Source organism: Lethenteron reissneri, chromosome 29 (assembly GCF_015708825.2).
Source record: "Lethenteron reissneri isolate LAM-NWPU_2019-01 chromosome 29, ASM1570882v1, whole genome shotgun sequence".
In the NCBI taxonomy this organism is placed as follows: Eukaryota; Metazoa; Chordata; class Hyperoartia; order Petromyzontiformes; family Petromyzontidae; genus Lethenteron; species Lethenteron reissneri.
The window spans coordinates 783791-800912 of NC_083807.1; the positions used below are offsets into that span (position 1 = coordinate 783791).

The 17122-nt window shown below is 55.0% G+C and overlaps 1 protein-coding gene across 1 annotated transcript; it reads right to left on the minus strand.

The window, feature by feature from the left end:
• Positions 1 to 836: 836 nt before the first annotated feature.
• On the minus strand, positions 837 to 14529 carry LOC133349113 (CDK5 and ABL1 enzyme substrate 2-like). Its single transcript, XM_061562306.1, has 10 exons — positions 13286 to 14529; positions 9494 to 9574; positions 7469 to 7564; positions 6806 to 6883; positions 6509 to 6638; positions 5744 to 5891; positions 5035 to 5132; positions 4497 to 4603; positions 3753 to 3960; positions 837 to 3397 (listed from the first exon to the last, which is right to left on the minus strand). The coding sequence occupies exons 1-10, from the start codon at positions 13879 to 13881 to the stop codon at positions 3257 to 3259; spliced, it is 1683 nt and encodes a 560-aa protein (XP_061418290.1). The 5' UTR covers positions 13882 to 14529; the 3' UTR covers positions 837 to 3256.
• Positions 14530 to 17122: the final 2593 nt, after the last annotated feature.

Consider the following 17122-nt stretch of genomic DNA (forward strand, 5'->3'; position numbering starts at 1 on the left):
TTTTGTTTGTTGCGGTTGCACCCGATTCAAGAGCCGAATGGCTCACAGGGCTATACCAAATAAATGAACTTGAAACTTGAAACACGCGCGCACAATGGACGCCTCACCACGTGGAGGGGCAGTGAGTGGAGCGTTCACCACGCTGCCTGCCGCCGGCCTCGTGCTGACGATTCGGCGCTCTCACCACCGCCGCTCCCCGGGTTCGATTCCCGGTCAAGGAACATCTTCATTGAATTTTTACCTGCGGTCACGAAAGCTTTGAGTACATTTTTACATGTTTAGTGACGGAAAAGTTTCACCGCTTTTGATGAAGAAACCAAGACTCGTTCCCTGACCGGGAATCGAACCCGGGGAGCGACGGTGAGAGCGCCGAATCGTCACCACGAGGCCGGCAGCAGGCAGCGTGGTGGGGAGCCCCCCCCCCCCCCACGTCTCCTCCTGTCCCGGCACCTCCAACACCTGGAGCACGATCGAGAGGCAGCCCGACGTGGGCGGGTGGGGAGGGGCTGGGTGGGGAGGGGCTGGGGGGAGGGGCTGGGTGGGGAGGGGCTGGGTGGGGAGGGGCTGGTCACCCCGTGGTGCCCTTATAAAACTCAACGTTTAACCTACTCACGCCGGCTTGTGCCCGCCCTCACAGTCGGCCATATTTGCGGAATACACCACGCCGCCGTTGACCCTGGCCATTGACCGAGCAACCCAACGTTCCTACCAGCTCCCTCCGCAGGAATGTGTTTAATCACAATCCCAACGTAACCAAACTTTCAACACATTAATTTTACTTCACTTTAAGCATGCACACGATTATCACAGTAACGGAAACACAAAGAAAACCTTGATACGAACAAAATCCTTTATTTAACCACATGCGCACCCAATCCACCAAGCGTGTTTGCAATGGAGACCTGATATTGTATTATGTACTTGAAACATTCCAGTCTTTTATAAAACCACTGCTCGGTAAAGGCCCCCATGTTGCTCATGGGGGTTGTTTGACCATACTTCACCATATCGGTCAACACAGGTTGAAGGGAGAGCCCAGGACCGGTATACATTTCACTTGCCACTGATGATAGCCACGGCTGGGAATCGAACTGGGGGGACCGGGTTCATAGCGCAGTGTGCAAATCACTCTGCCACCACTCCAATCCTTCCAGTTGCGTGAATTGCAAATTGTCGCTGTGTCTATAATAGCTTCATCCTCAAGAGACACTCGACATCGCATTCATACCTCATAGACACAACAAGAGTACACCAACTAAGCTCTACATACATTTAAAAACAGCTATTCTGACTGAATAATAAAGCTATACAAAGACAGATGTTCCCTTGTTCTGAAATAACCTGTTCCACTGGCACATCCGAGCCGAGCCAGAGTGCGGCCCTCACGGTACGGGCGGTGGTTTTCCACTGACTCTCTGCCGAGCTGAGCCAGAACCAAAGCGGGATGCTCTGGTCTCGCAACTCGCAAGACATCCGAATCTGGCTCAGGGCCCAGCAGGAGCAGGATGGCACCAGGCGAGTCCTGCACGGTCCCGACACGGCTCGGTCGTATACCGGGAAAAAAGTCCATCGCAAAATCCCGCCATTCCTGGCCAGGGATGCTCGTGAAATGCATCCGATGTTCAGCTTCAAGTATGTACGTTAAACTTCCTTCGCACCTTACATAGCCAACTGTGCTAATCGGAGTGGAGAAATAATGAGAACCGCAGAGCATGCGGCCACACATGGCCTACCAGCGGCAAGGCCACGCGCTCGTCTGTTGGGACACACCTGCAGAAGCTGACCACACGCCAACACGCACATCACACTTGCACACGTGATCCCTCTCCATAGCGGCCAAAGCACTGAACGTAAATGTCTCCCTCATAGAGTGCGGTTTATCCAGCTTGTGTTGTTATGGTCGGACAGATTAGAACCAGCATCAAGTTTAGTCACCACCTGTTATTTTAGTGGTAGTCTAAGTGAAGTCGACCAATGGAAATCGAGTCGAGCCTTAGTCTGTGGATTTGGTTTAGTTATTCAGTCGAGTCGAGGAGAACGCTCCGTGCACTGCATTCTCCGATAGCGTTACAAAGTTATCTTTCACTTCTCATCAGTTTGTCGCGCTTTAGTCTTCGTTGGGGTAGCTGCAGTCGCCATCATCGCACAATGACTTTCGTCCACTCGTAGTAAAAAAAGTTAAAATACTTTGACGAATGTATTCGTCTGTAATGTTCATTGGACAAGATTAACATGAATTACCGGAGATGGGGTAACTCACACTTTACTCCACCATAAGTGACCCGGCAGTGCATTCCGTTTTCTAGCAATGAGTGAGGAGCAAGGGCGCTGGCCGATGTCAAGAAACTGGCGCAAGGTGACGTCACCGACGCAACCCCCTCGAATAATAAAAACACTTTGGTAGAGTGCACATTAAGTTTGATCTTTAAAATCCTAGCAATCAGCATCACCTAGTAGCTACATATAAGCTGCCTCGGAGCCACACCGCACCATCACGCACTGTCCGCGGTTTGTTCATCTCTAAGGCGTGGCACGAGAACTCGGGTTGCCGTGGTACCTGCGCGCTCGGTAGTCCGGCCACCGTTTTACTGACGCCACCGGGCAGGAATTCAGGTGGGCAAAGTGCACAAAATATGGCCGCGACACAGCCCTAGGGAGGAGTGCGACTCCCTACCTGTGACCACGCGAAACCGACTTAACCTGGTGGGTAAACCACACAGATCGGGCCAGCAACGAGGATGCGAACAGGAAGTTGTGCGTGACGTCAACGCAAACGATATGAATGATTAATTAAACTGTTATTTATTTTATTGTTGTTGCATTTCTGATGCCTGGAGATACTGCCCAGGTGTCCGCGAGCACGGTCCGGGAGCACTGCTCAGCCGGTGCGGACGTGGTGCCCACGTTGAGACTCCCTGACCTCCCTGGACGCAAAGGGAGGGTCATGTAAACGCGGCTATTGAGGTCGTCAAGCGGGCGCTCGCGGGGACCCCTTGGGACACCCGAAACTCCTACAGCATCACGGTAGGATGGCTGCGGAGCCAAGCCAGGAGCCGGCAACAATGATCAGGATGACGACGCGGCATATCCATGGCTCCCATGTCTTCCAGATCTCCCGGTGCCACCGCTCAACAAAGTTTCTTAATGTTGGCTCCGCCTTGACCGCACGGATGCTGGTTTTGCCGACGGGCGACATCTCCCGGCGCCGCGCTTTGCCACGCCTGGCCACGCCTGGCTAAGCTCGGCGGCGCGGAGCTCAGTCCCGCACCGACAGGCGGCGGAAGTGCGGCATGACCTCGCGCTCCGGCACGTGCAGCGCAAACTCCAGCGCCACCAGCACTGGGAACTCAAACTCCAGCAGCTCGCGGCGGCTCAGCCGCAAGCGCTCCTCCACCTTCTGAGAGGGCCACATCACACGTGTCTACATCACACAGGGCACGTCGACGTTACCTCCATCACCGACACCGCACACGCATCATGATTCTGCAACAACACCGGCATTACCACCATCACCAACATTACACCCATTACTGTATGTCAACATCACCTACATTAACACCATTGCTGTCATCGCTGTCACCAATATACTCCTCATAAAAATTACTATCATCAATTTTTCCACTATCACCACCATCGCATTCATCACTATCCCCAATACCACACCCATCACCAATTGACAAAAGTAGAAAGAGGCATGGAGGTAGAGGGAACAGGTAAAAATGGTCGCGCGTGTGCGTGCGACCGGGACTGACGTCAATGAGCAGCTTGACGTCGCGCCGCCGCAGGTCGCTGGCCAGTTTGGCGGCGAGCAGCAGGCAGGCGCCGGCGCACAGCTTGCGGTTCTGCTTGCTCAGCTTCCCACGCAGCGCCAGCTTCTCAAAGTACACGTGCGCCATGGCGACGGCGCCCTCCTCCAGTCCACAGTCGTCGCGCGCCAGCCGCCGCATCGCCTCCTTCAGGCTGCGCTCCACACGTCACGCGTGTCATGCGCCGCGTCACACACCGCGCCGCGTCACGCGCCGCGTCGTGGCGTCGCTGTCGCGCACAGTGACCGTGGCACGCAACGCCCTCCGTTCGACACAAACAACATCGCAATCGTCACCGCATTCACCACCGGTCTTTCGGCTGGTTAAACAAAAAGCTTACTTGAGCGATGACGGCGTCCTAACGTCATGCAGCAGCACTGATAAGTCACACGCTGCTGTCACCTGCAGCTCCAATAGACGAATTATAGCAGGAAACGTAGTGATGATGGTCACCTCTATCACTATCACAACCACGAGCTTCGCCACCGCCATCACTCTAACCACCATCGTCACTTTAACACCCATTGCCACCTCGACTACCATCGCCTTCAACTTTCCCATTCACAGGAACAAAGCGTACAGGAGGCACACAGTCTGCACATGCATGACGTTGATGACGATGATGACGATGATGATGACACCACGGATGATGGTTAATATAACAGTCCGACGTTGATCGCACTCGCTCGCCTGCGGATCTTGCTGAGCGTGAGCTTGATGTGCGGGAACTTCTCCTTGAAAGTGTCGTTCATGTCCTTCTTCAGGTCGGACGGGCGCACGTACTCGATGATGGTCGTCTGCGCACCCACACGAGGATACGACCTCTTGACCTCACGACGAGCAACGCACAAACGCACTCTCCAGGGTGGAGTTCCAAGCGCTGGCAAAGGCTAAAATCAGTGATGAGTGGTAAGTGACCAGGGATGGTGAAGTATGGTCGTGACCGACAGTCTGTATCCAACAGCAGAATGACAGAGGGCAGTAAACAGAGACCTTTCTCAGCCAACTCTGGCCGTGGAGCCTACGCGAGTGAGTGAGCGAGTGAGTGAACGAGTGAGTGAGCGTGTGAGCGTGTGAGCGAGTGAGCGAGTGAGCGTGTGAGCGAGTGAGCGTGTGAGCGAGTGAGCGTGTGAGCGAGTGAGCGTGTGAGCGAGTGAGCGTGTGAGCGAGTGAGCGTGTGAGCGAGTGAGCGTGTGAGCGAGTGAGCGTGTGAGCGAGTGAGTCACACCATGTAGCAGGGGAAGATGAACACTCGCTTGTGCTTCCCACATGGCCACTGTGGGTCCTCCAGCAAGTCAGGGTCGTAACCCACACGATCGCCGGACTCTGACAACACACGCACACACGGAGACACAAAGACAAAGATCCAACATGTAGTTTAACACGTAGGCTTTCGTGACCAATATCCATAAGAGGTTGTTTTGGGTTAATATATAAAAGTGTCGTTAAACCCGCCACAGCCAACTAGTAAGGGTTGTCACGTAAACAGAACGTGGCCAATTCGTCACTAGTACAGCACACCGGTGTGTTGGAGAGCCAAGCCACATCATTTACAATGTGAGTACGATGTTTCGCCAGTAATTACAACTAGCTTCATCAGGCGACAGACAGATTTGTGGCGAAGTCCTCCTGTTTCGTTCCTTATATAGAGGCGTAGATATGGTGACTACGCTTCTGCGCCACGTAACGCAGTGCGCTAACAACTGCACTGTCGCTTCCCTCTACGCACACCCACACATGCACACACCCACACTCACACACAGGCACAACCTGAAACCATGGCGTCGCAAATACGACTTGGGCCTTCAGCTGCTACCACCTCCCTTGTGGTCTGTGCGTGGTTGTGCATCGTCGTGCAGGCGTGTGCTGGCGTGTGCAGGCGTGTGCAGGTGTGTGCAGGCGTGTGCTGGCGTGTGCTGGCGTGTGCTGGCAAGTACCGGCATGGTGTGGCGCTTGTCGGTGCGGCGCCGGCGCGGTCCCCGCACGGGCGCCGCGTGCCAGCGCGGCCACCCCCTCGCCGGCTGCGTGGGCGCGCCGTGTGACGAGCGCGCTGGTGGGGTGCAGGAACTGGGCGTACGACACGGCCTGTGGGGGCACACACGCGGCGCCAGCTCGCGACCAGCGCACCGTCCACCCCGCGCGCTCACGCCGCCGCCGTCATCTACGGACGTGATCAATCCACTGTCGGACAAAGGCCACCCCAAGCCGTCACCATCTCTCACCGCCCTGCGAAGTAATCATCCAACCAGCACCTGCACAAGATCTAATTTCATCGCTCCATCTCCTCGGTGGCGTCCTCTCGGATGCATTCATCACATGGCTGCCACTCCGTGATTATTCTTGGCCATCGACCATTATTCCTTCCAAAAGCATGTGCTACCCAAGGCCGCTTGCTGAACAGTCAACAGAATTCCCTGAACGTGAATGTTCTCTCATCGCGGTGTTCCCCCATCTGTTTCTCGGTGTAATTCCAAGCATGTACTTATTTATGCTTTTGTGTGAACTCTTAAGTTTTGATGTGCATGTTTATGTTCATTATGCCACACATTGATTAAAAACTCTCTTCTCGAGGCAGATTGGTTTAAGAATCCACGAGTTTACTGGTTCCAAATTCTTGATATGGGATCGCGATTGGGATACAGGATAGGGATAGGGGGTAGGTAGGGGTTGATGTCAAGGGCTGAGGGGTCGAGGGATCATACCTCGTGCACTACTGCCCCGTCCGCTCCCAGGTTCACGCCCTCCAGCCAGCCCAGAGACCCGGCGCGCTCCGGGTAGCTGGTGTGCCCTCCCGAGTGGTGGCGCTGTCGGGTGCCGTCCGATCGCACCTCCCTGCAACGAGGCCCCGGCACGGGGAAGAGAGCGAGGTGAGGCGGGGCAGAGGGCGTCGGCGTGCCGTCGTGAACCCCTGCGGTCTCGGGCGCCCTGCATCAGGTGGGGCTTTGGCTGGCAATAAGCCGGTTCCGGCCGTCGCTCGTGCCGGGGTGACGGAGCCTCACCCGAAGGGGTTGGCGTCTCGGTACGGCACCACCGAGAAGACGGAGCACAGCGAGCGCTTGCTGGAGACCAGCACGATCCTGCACGGGACACGGGGGTGGAGGGCGTGGAGCACAGGCGGAGCAGCGAGCGCGTGAGATGGCGCCGGCGACGACTTCGACCACCTCCCACGCGTGCCCTGCAGGTGCCCAAAGAGCGCTCGCTCACCGATGGTGACGCCGAGACAGGGACAAGACTGCCAGGCAACTACCGGTGGGCTGCCCTGCAGCGAGTTGATGAACTGGGACGATGAAACGTCACGGATTGCCATGCAATGCAAAATCCGGTTAATTTTTTTTTCGTTTATACCGTCTCATTTGTATTCCAATAAAAAAAAAGTCATTTGTATGGTTTTGTTCTCTCTGTTAGACTAAAATGTTGACATATTTGTATACAACTGTAAATGACCGATTCCGATACGTGCCATTCGGTGCATGTATTGTCAGCGTGAAGCAAGGCTTCATTTCAGATGCGTCTTAGTCAGCGACCTGAAATACAAGCATCCGGTCCACCACATCTAGTATACCTCTCACGACGGCTGTGTCTACTAGGCACATGCCTGCCGCACGACGCGCGAGCGCACGAAGGACCCCCGAGTCAGGGCACGCGCGCGTGGCGGCGCCCACCTGCCGTTGCGAGTGTCGTGCTGCCGGATGTTCTTGATGAAGTGAACCTTCTTGAGCGCCGCCTTGGGTCGTGGGGAACACGAGAGCGTGCGGCACCTGGCGGGGGGAGGCAGGGCAAAGGGGGAGTAACTCACGGTCCCACGAGTGTCCGGGAGATAACGGGACACCAGCATTCGCAAGACTCAGGTTGCCGTGATGTGGCTGTTTTTTTCAAAAGATCATTACATAATGTATGTTGAACTTCTTTCGCACTGTATGTAGCCAACTGTGCAAATCTTGATTAGCGTTTTTCATTTCATGATATACTTTTTCTATTTCATGGAAAAATATTAAATATTATTTGGTTCTTTCGGTTAAGTCACGTCTAAAGATAAAATAATAAATTAAATTAAATAATAGCATACGACGTTTCGATTGCAACACAAGCAATCATCATCAGGTATAATGAAATAGCGACATAAAATCTAACCAGAAAACCATAGACAGACATACCAGCAGACAGATATCACCAAGACACACAGAGAGAGCAACACAGGTAACAGAGAGGGGTGATCGTCTCTGTGGGGTGGCCTTAAATAGACAGAGGGGGGGCGGAGGCAGAGAGAGGGAGGGGGTTAGAGGAAAAAATTAGCATATCAATGAGTGGACAACAAACGTGGTGCTGCAAGTGCGATGACACGGCAAGCAAGCCTGAAAATCAGGAGGACACACTAAAATTAAATAACCTAGTAAAATATCGAAATGTAATGTAATACAACACAGAGGGTCGGTCAACACACAATTAACGCATAGCCTGGTTGATTACATATTTCAAAGATTGCTAAGTTAGAATTTAAGTGTGAACATTCCAAAGAGAGGACACAGGCAGAGAGAACAAGTAGCCAGAGAGAGAGAAAAAAGATAAGCTTAAAACTTCCCCGTAGAAGTGGTTCAATCTTAATTTTAGAACTTTCGTGACTGCAGGAATTATTATTTGGTTCTTTCTTTAGACGTGACTTAACCGAAAGAACCAAATAATAATTCCTGCAGTCACGAAAGTTATAAAATTAAGATTGAACCACTTCTACGGGGAAGTTTTAAGCTTATCTTTTTTCTCTCTCTCTGGCTACTTGTTCTCTCTGCCTGTGTCCTCTCTTTGGAATGTTCACACTTAAATTCTAACTTAGCAATCTTTGAAATACGTAATCAACCAGGCTATGCGTTAATTGTGTGTTGACCGACCCTCTGTGTTGTATTACATTACATTTCGATATTTTACTAGGTTATTTAATTTTAGTGTGTCCTCCTGATTTTCAGGCTTGCTTGCCGTGTCATCGCACTTGCAGCACCACGTTTGTTGTCCACTCATTGATATGCTAATTTTTTCCTCTAACCCCCTCCCTCTCTCTGCCTCCGCCCCCCCTCTGTCTATTTAAGGCCACCCCACAGAGACGATCACCCCTCTCTGTTACCTGTGTTGCTCTCTCTGTGTGTCTTGGTGATATCTGTCTGCTGATATGTCTGTCTATGGTTTTCTGGTTAGATTTTATGTCGCTATTTCATTATACCTGATGATGATTGCTTGTGTTGCAATCGAAACGTCGTATGCTATTATTTAATTAAATTTATTATTTTATCTTTAGACGTGACTTAACCGAAAGAACCAAATAATAATTCCTGCAGTCACGAAAGTTCTAAAATTAAGAAATATTAAATAGCGCAGTCAAGCCCTAAATACATAGATATTGCGCTTTGCAAAACTCTTTCCGAAGGAATTAACAGCATGGCGGTGAGATGACGACATTACATTGAATAGTCACGATTTGCTTACTCCTTGTGTACCTGACAGCATGTGCATCGTGAGCGCTACAGATTGTACGCGGTTTGCGTAATCTCACGACAGAAAAGCACACAATAAACACGACGAATTCCACTTGCGCAAGGCACGGCATGCTGCATAACGTACGGCGATATTTGCCACAGCGCATCGTGATCACGGATACCACGACGGGCCGAGTGGCCGGGCGAGGCGCTGGGGAGCCTCACCTACGCAGCGGCGCGTTCTCCTCGATCTCCTCCAGGGTGTCCACCGACGACCGCGACAGCAGCCGGCGCCGACTCGGCACGCTGTGCACCAACAGAGACACGGGCCACCCTGAAGCCACACGGCCAAGCGCTGTTCGCGAGCACCTATTAAGGTCGGCACGCGAAGGGGGTGGCTTGCCCGGCACCACACGCGGCCGATAGACACGCACACATCGGAACAATAACCTCCCTTCGCCGGCAAGTGACGGTGACGTCGCCATGGCGCTTACACCAGGCGAGGTGCAACTTGAGGCCACGCCAAGTGTGGAATGCTCGCTACCTGGGCGTCACAGAACACACCCAAGTGCCACGGGTTGAATGGCTGTCAGATGCACCACCTGTGCTCCCTCACTGTGCCAGCTTGATGCGTTTTATCTGCCCGGCGTTCCGCTCGTTGTTGTAAGCGTCACTTCCCCACAAATATTGGGCCCGCAAACACGGTCACGCATCAACAAATACACACGCACCCTCGCCACGCCCGACCACACGCGCGCAAACGCGCGGGCATGAACACTGGTGCCGGGTGGCATCGGCGCGATCTCAAAGGGCCGAGTGGAGCAGAGGTTGGGGGGGGGGTGGAGGAAACGTCACGGGGGAGCGATATGGAGCGAGAGGGGAAGCAGGGGCGCTCGTGTGGCCCCCGTCACACAATTGTGACCTCCCCCCCTCCTCACAACTCTCCACGTTTCCTGAGCTGGGAGGCGTGGGAACTTAGCGGAGCGCACGGTTACACCAGGCGGGTGTCTCGCGGAACCAGCCTGCAGAGGTGTAATGACGCAGATCAAGATCAACATTATTCAACTCGGAACACAACACGGACATGAGCTGCACACAAACGAAACCCGGTGGCCTCTACTGAGCCATGCTGGCCGTGGCCAGATATCGAACTGGCACAACAGGCTGGCTGTGAGCGAATACCTATGAAGGCCAACGCGGTGCATTGCATAGGTGGTGTGGGCTAGCACCAGGCAAGGTCGCCTTTGTCTCCCCGGTGCTCGATGTTTACACACCGCACCAGGTACCCATTTAAGGGGAAACCCCGCTGTTCTTGGTCGTGAGCGGCAATCCAAGTCGGGTGGCCGGGTTCTAAGCGCAGCGGCGCTCTCCGCCGCGCCACCGCTCCACGACTGCCCGGCCATGGGAACGTGGGAACGGAAGGTGCGGGGAGCGGGGTCCCGGCCCTGGGAACAATCACGCACGAGGGCGGTGCGGAGGGAGCTGCACAACCCCCCCCCCCCCCCCACCAACGCACGACGGCGGCGCTGGGAACCCGGCAGCGTTCGCAGCCCCTACCGTGCCCTGCCTCCACGAGCCACACACATCGCCTGCATTGTACACGTGCCCTGCCTCCACGAGCCACACACATCGCCTGCATTGTACACGTGCCCTGCCTCCATGAGCCACAGACATCGCCTGCATTGTACACGTGTCCTGCCTCCATGAGTCACAGACATCACCTGCATTGTACACGTGCCCTGCCTCCATGAGTCACAGACATCACCTGCATTGTACACGTGCCCTGCCTCCACGAGCCACACACATCGCCTGCATTGTACACGTGCCCTGCCTCCATGAGTCACAGACATCACCTGCATTGTACACGTGTCCTGCCTCCACTCAGCCACAGACATCACCTGCAATGTACACGTGTCCTGCCTCTACGAGCCACAGACATCACCTGCATTGTACACGTGCCCTGCCTCCACGAGCCACAGACATCGCCTGCATTGTACACGTGCCCTGCCTCCACGAGCCACAGACATCGCCTGCATTGTACACGTGTCCTGCCTCCATGAGCCACAGACATCACCTGCATTGTACACGTGCCCTGCCTCCACGAGCCATGCAGGGCACCTGAGACAGTTTACAACTTACACAAACAATACCGATGTTTTACAAGCGCGGTGTAGTGCATACAAGACAGAATAAGCGTAGTATAACGTATCTTAACGCTGCAATAAAAAATACAATGGCAGTGCTATGGTATCGTGTACTGTTATGCACAGCACGTGCAAGTCATCTTAAACCATACACCATTTCACATTCTGTAGTGTAAGTGTCATGCAGCGTATACAACAGAGAAAACTTGTACATATGCTGCCCGTGTCTTCAACTGCATATACATCGCATGACCACGCAGCACGTGGCGTGTACCGCGCGCGTCACAACAAGACCGCCGTGGTGACACCCGTACGATGTAGTCCACGTGTTTACAGGGCCCATGCAGTCAGGGGCACGAGAAGCAGTCGGGTCTGTTCGCTGCGGCGCACGTGACGTGCCACTGCGCCTGCCACGTGGGGGAGAGAGACTCGTGTGGTAGCACCACGTGCGCACACAGCGCCAGCGATGTTGTTATTGTCACGGGGGGCCAAGGCCAACAGCAGGGCCGGGTTTACCCCACACACACACACGCCACACACACATCATATACACACACACGCCACACACACCACAACACACACACCACACACACGCCACACACACATCATATACACACACACGCCACACACCACAACACACACACCACACACACGCCATACACACACGCCACACACACACCACAACACACACACGCCATACACACCACGCCACACACACCGCACACATACGCCATACACACACACGCCACACCACACCATACACACACCATACACACAGCACACACCACACACACCATACACACAGCACACACACAGCACACACCATACACACCACACACACACATCACACACCACACACACACACACATCACACACCACACACACATCACACACACCACACACACATCACACCAACACACACATCACACACACCACACACACATCACACCAACACACACACCACACACACAACAACACAAACACCCAACACACACACGCCACACACACGGGCGACAACACGACCGCATGCATCCACCACGTGTGTGTCGGTTTCTAATTACCGAGCTCAGCTTCCTTCAAAACATTCCGATGTAAAATAGCCCCCCCCCCCAATGATGAGTTAATCTCTAGACGACTGTGGTTCTCTCTGCTCTTGCAAGGCCATTGCAGAATCGTCAGGCTATTCAATGCGTCGCTCGTCGGCTGTGGTTGAACACGCGTGGGAGCGCTCACAAACAACGGCGTTGCATAACACACTATACAGTGCACTCGGTGACTAGTTTTTAAACCTTTAGCCTTTACATGTTAAACTATTAAACAACCCTGCACTGCTCAGTAGTATCCAGGAGAATGCAGCGCACAGCAACGGATTCTTGAATCCATCTGTGCGGAGCTGTGCGTGTTTACCCTCCACCCCGAGTGCATTAGGCGTGGTGCTGGGGTGTTCTCCCCGCCTCCCACAAGAGGCCAGATCCTCACTGATGGCCAAATAGCCAAAGTCGCGGCTCTCCCGGGTAACCAGAGGGCATCATTCCTGCACGTGGTTCTAAATAAAGGCCTCTTAAAACCTCGATGCATCGTTGTCGATATTATATAATTATTGCAAAGCTCGTTTATTTGTGAGCACGTTGAGCAGCTTGGTGAAGTACGGCCACACACATCCCATGGTGGGCACGACGCGGAGAGGCCCTCATCCAGCAGTGGATAGAGAAGGGCTGACAAAGCATCAACAACAGCAACAACGACGAGGAGGAGTAGGAGGCTGCGAGGCCTCACGCCGCCGCTTGGCTCGGGCACCCCGCGGGGTCCCGAGTCTCGAGGTGTCTCCCGAAGTCGCGGGGGACGCGGGGACGCGGGGGACGAGGGGACGCACCTGGCACGGAGCGGGTCGGAGACCTCCACGGGGCTCAGGGCGCGGCCCGCCGGGCAAACGGGGCACGGCGCGGGGCCCGAGGTCGCTCCCACGGCCCCGGGGCCGCCACCACCACCGCCACCACCAACACCGCCCGGGACGCGGGGCCTGCCCCCGGGGCCCGCGGTGGGCCCGGTCGCCGGGAAGAAGAGCGGCGACTCGCGGCCCGCGGGGCCCGCGGGGGTCGCGGACGACGGCGGCGGCAGCAGCAGAAGCGGCGACGAGAAGACGGAGGCCGCCGGGGTGTCGGGCTCGGCGCGGGCCTGCGAGGGCCGCCTCCCGTCCAGGGAGATGGACGAGAGGAAGCTGAGCGCCGCCTGGCGCCGCGGGTCCGAGCGCCTCCGCGGGCCGCCCGGGCCGCCGCCGCCGCTGCTGCTGCTGCTGGCGGCCCGGCCTGGAGCCGGAGCCGCCGCGCCGCCCGCCTCGGAGGCCATCGCCGCCTGGGGCGGGCGAGCAGCCAGCCCCCCCTCCTCCTCCCCCTGCTGGGTGGTGGTGGTGATGGGTGTCGCCGCCTGCTGCCCGAGCGCCTCCCTGTAGAGTCTCTGTCTGCAGGGCATGGCTCCCCCACCCTGCACGGTGGCGACTACCAGCGCCCTGTCTGCTGTGTCTGTGTGTGCAGTGTATGTGTCTGTGTGTGCAGTGTCTGTGTCTGTGTGTGCAGTGTCTGTGTCTGTGTGTGCCTGCAGTGTTTGTGTGTGCAGTGTCTGTGTGTGCCTGCAGTGTCTGTGTGTGCAGTGTCTGTGTCTGTGTGTGCAGTGTCTGTGTCTGTGTGTGCAGTGTCTGTGTGTGCAGTGTCTGTGTGTGCCTGCAGTGTCTGTGTGTGCCTGCAGTGTCTGTGTGTGCAGTGTCTGTGTGTGCAGTGTCTGTCTGTAGTGTCTGTGTCTCCCTCCAGTGTCTGTGTGCAGTGTCTGACTACCAGCGCCCTGTCTGTAGTGTCTGTGTGCAGTGTCTGTGTCTCCCTCCAGTGTCTCCCTCCAGTGTCTGACTACCAGCGCCCTGTCTGTAGTGTCTGTGTGCAGTGTCTGTGTCTCCCTCCAGTGTCTCCCTCCAGTGTCTGACTGCCAGGGTCTGCGTCTGTTCGCAGTGGACGTCTCTCTCTGTGTCTAATCCCACAGCTGTGTCGATCTCCCTGCTTCGACTCGGCCTCTTGTGGAGCCGCACGAACTGGAGCCCCTCCGAGGAACGGGTTCAATATTTACCCGCCCGCCCGCCCGCCCTCATTGGCCCAGCTCCTGCCAATCTCCGCGCCACCGCTCCACCCCCATCCGGGCCCGACGCGAGTCTTTGCGTCCTCCTCTGTTATCGGTCCGATGTGGCACGGCTCAGGGTCCCGTGCTGCTCTACGGGGCCGCGTTTGCGAGTCTCAGGCGGCTGCTGCTGCTGTGTTCGTCTCGGGCTGTGAGTCCATGCTGCCCTCTAGCGCACAGCCTCAGTGTGTTCCCGTGGGTTGCAACACGAAGCAGCCCAGCAACATGTAACACTACAGGAGGTGGAAACCCACAGGTACCTCTCATACAGATATACGGGGTGGGGTGGGGGGCGCGGTGATATACCTGTTCACCGCTCTTCAACGCTCATCACCGATTCACGAATCTGAGAGGCGCTTCGGAGGTGAAGTTTCCATACTTCACCACAGGGTGGCGACCACAGACCACGGCGTTCAGATGCCACCTCGCAGTCCTTCAGAGCCCGAACACAATGAACAACATTGTGGGTTAAAGCAAATATCTGCCCAACACCGTCCTCCAGAAATAGATACGAATATGGTTTAGTCTATCGGCCTGTTGTTTTTCCACACCAACACGACCCTGCAGCGTCTGTAGATCACGTGGCCTCTGGCCTGATGAGAACACGCGGCTGGGTGGCCAGATGTCTAGGCAAGGGCACTCCTTATGCTACCTGATTAACTCACTATCACAGTGATCAATTAACTGTTGATCATAATCTCAATAAATACCAGACTGATTCATAAAGAACCGTTAGTCATTAAATATGTATATTTTAGAGCGATTCAGTAATCAAATGTGAGAGTAAAAACTATTCGCGTAATTAACTTGATACTTTTTTAAAATATTAACCAGTTTCTTGTTCGGGTAATGCAATATTAGAGCGACACATGCCTTTACCCTGAGAGTTTTTAACTCATTAGCGAATCGAGTTGTTGTTTCCTTAAAACCGTATCGCGGCGAATCAGTGGGGTCCACAGCTCCACCGCCTCTCCCTCCACCATTCTGACCACCTCGTATCTCCAGCGGGATTTGGAAGCCTCGTGGCACCCTTCTCCGTGTGACCCACCAACCGCTGCATCACAGCAGGAGCGAGTAGATCGTTTCCCTGATTCATCATCAATGGTCATTAGCCATGGTCAGTCCACTGCTGGATGAAGGTCTCCACCCCAAGCCGTCGCCACCACGGCTCACGACCCTGCGGTGTAATCACCCTACTCGGCAACTCCACGTGGCCTCATCTCATATTCGCGCCGACTCGGTGGCGAACGACCTTGTGGACGCGTTTCCATTCCTTGGCAGATAAAAAAAATATATTTAATGTATTTACTATAATCACCATTTTTCCCCTTCTCCATCCCAAACTCGCGCCCGGGGTTATTTTTGGGGATCCCAAGAGCTGGAACTTCCCAACCCCAGCGAGGGAATAAAATTGGCTCAAGGAGATGGAGCGGATAAGTAAACAAGCACACTATAAACATTTAAACATGTTAAAAATAACGGGGCCTTTAGGCAAGTGGGTCTCCGCTCCCTCCAGGAATACACACACGAGCCCCCCCTCCCCCCTCCCCGTCGTGCGGGCTTCGAGAAGGACACAGACAGATGGGCAGCAGTTCGAGCGCTGCGCCATGAACCCGGCAACCCGAGTTCGATTCCCGCTCACGGTCATCACCAGTGACGAGTATCGGTCATGGGCCTCCCCTATGTCCATTCAGCCTCAAATGAGTACCTGGTGCGATGTGCAGATATCTACCACTGGGGAGACAAAGGCGTCCGGGCGTGGTGCTGGCCACCCACCCCCTCGTGTAACGTTTCGGCCTTCAAAAGGTGCACGCTAACAGCACTTGTCCAAACGGTATGTTCAGGTTGTACAGGGGAGCTTTGTACGTACATATGTGTACGTGTCATGCTTATCATGAGCCATGACCAATCCACTGGTAGGTAGAGGCCTCTCCAAGTCTCACGACGATGAGTCGATCTCGTCTCATCGGTGGAGGTCCTCCAGCTGCTGCCACTCCCGGCATGTCGTGCCAAGCCCCGTGCCAAGTGCGTTTACTGGAACCCAGTAGCCCCCCCCCACCACCACCCCACCCCCGTGCCGAGAGGGCAAAGCGATCTCAGGAAATGTGCAATCACCACATTTACCCGTTGCAGCCGAGATACCAAACAACGCAGCTTCAGCTGGAGATGCATCGCTGATTGCTGCGCCCCTGGGGGGGGGGGGGGGGGCGGGGGCTAAACGCGATTCCTGCCGAACGGGGGACTGGGGCCCCGTCGCGCTCCCCTCGTGAGAGGTGGCCACGCCATAGGAGGCGATCTCTTGATTTGATCTCTTGATTTGATCTCTTGATTTGAAGCTTTCGTGACTGGAGGCAATATCTTTTTATCTCGCCCATTGGGCGGAGCGCCTCATTTTGAATCTTTCAATCTCGACCCCATCATCATCATTTCAGCGGGTCTATTTGTGTTTGTTATGCTGCACCGTGCAATATCAAAGTAACCCACAGCCCTCACCCACCCCTTCAGTGTAAAAGTCCACGAGTGGAATGAGACCGAGAGCAAAGCCTGAAGG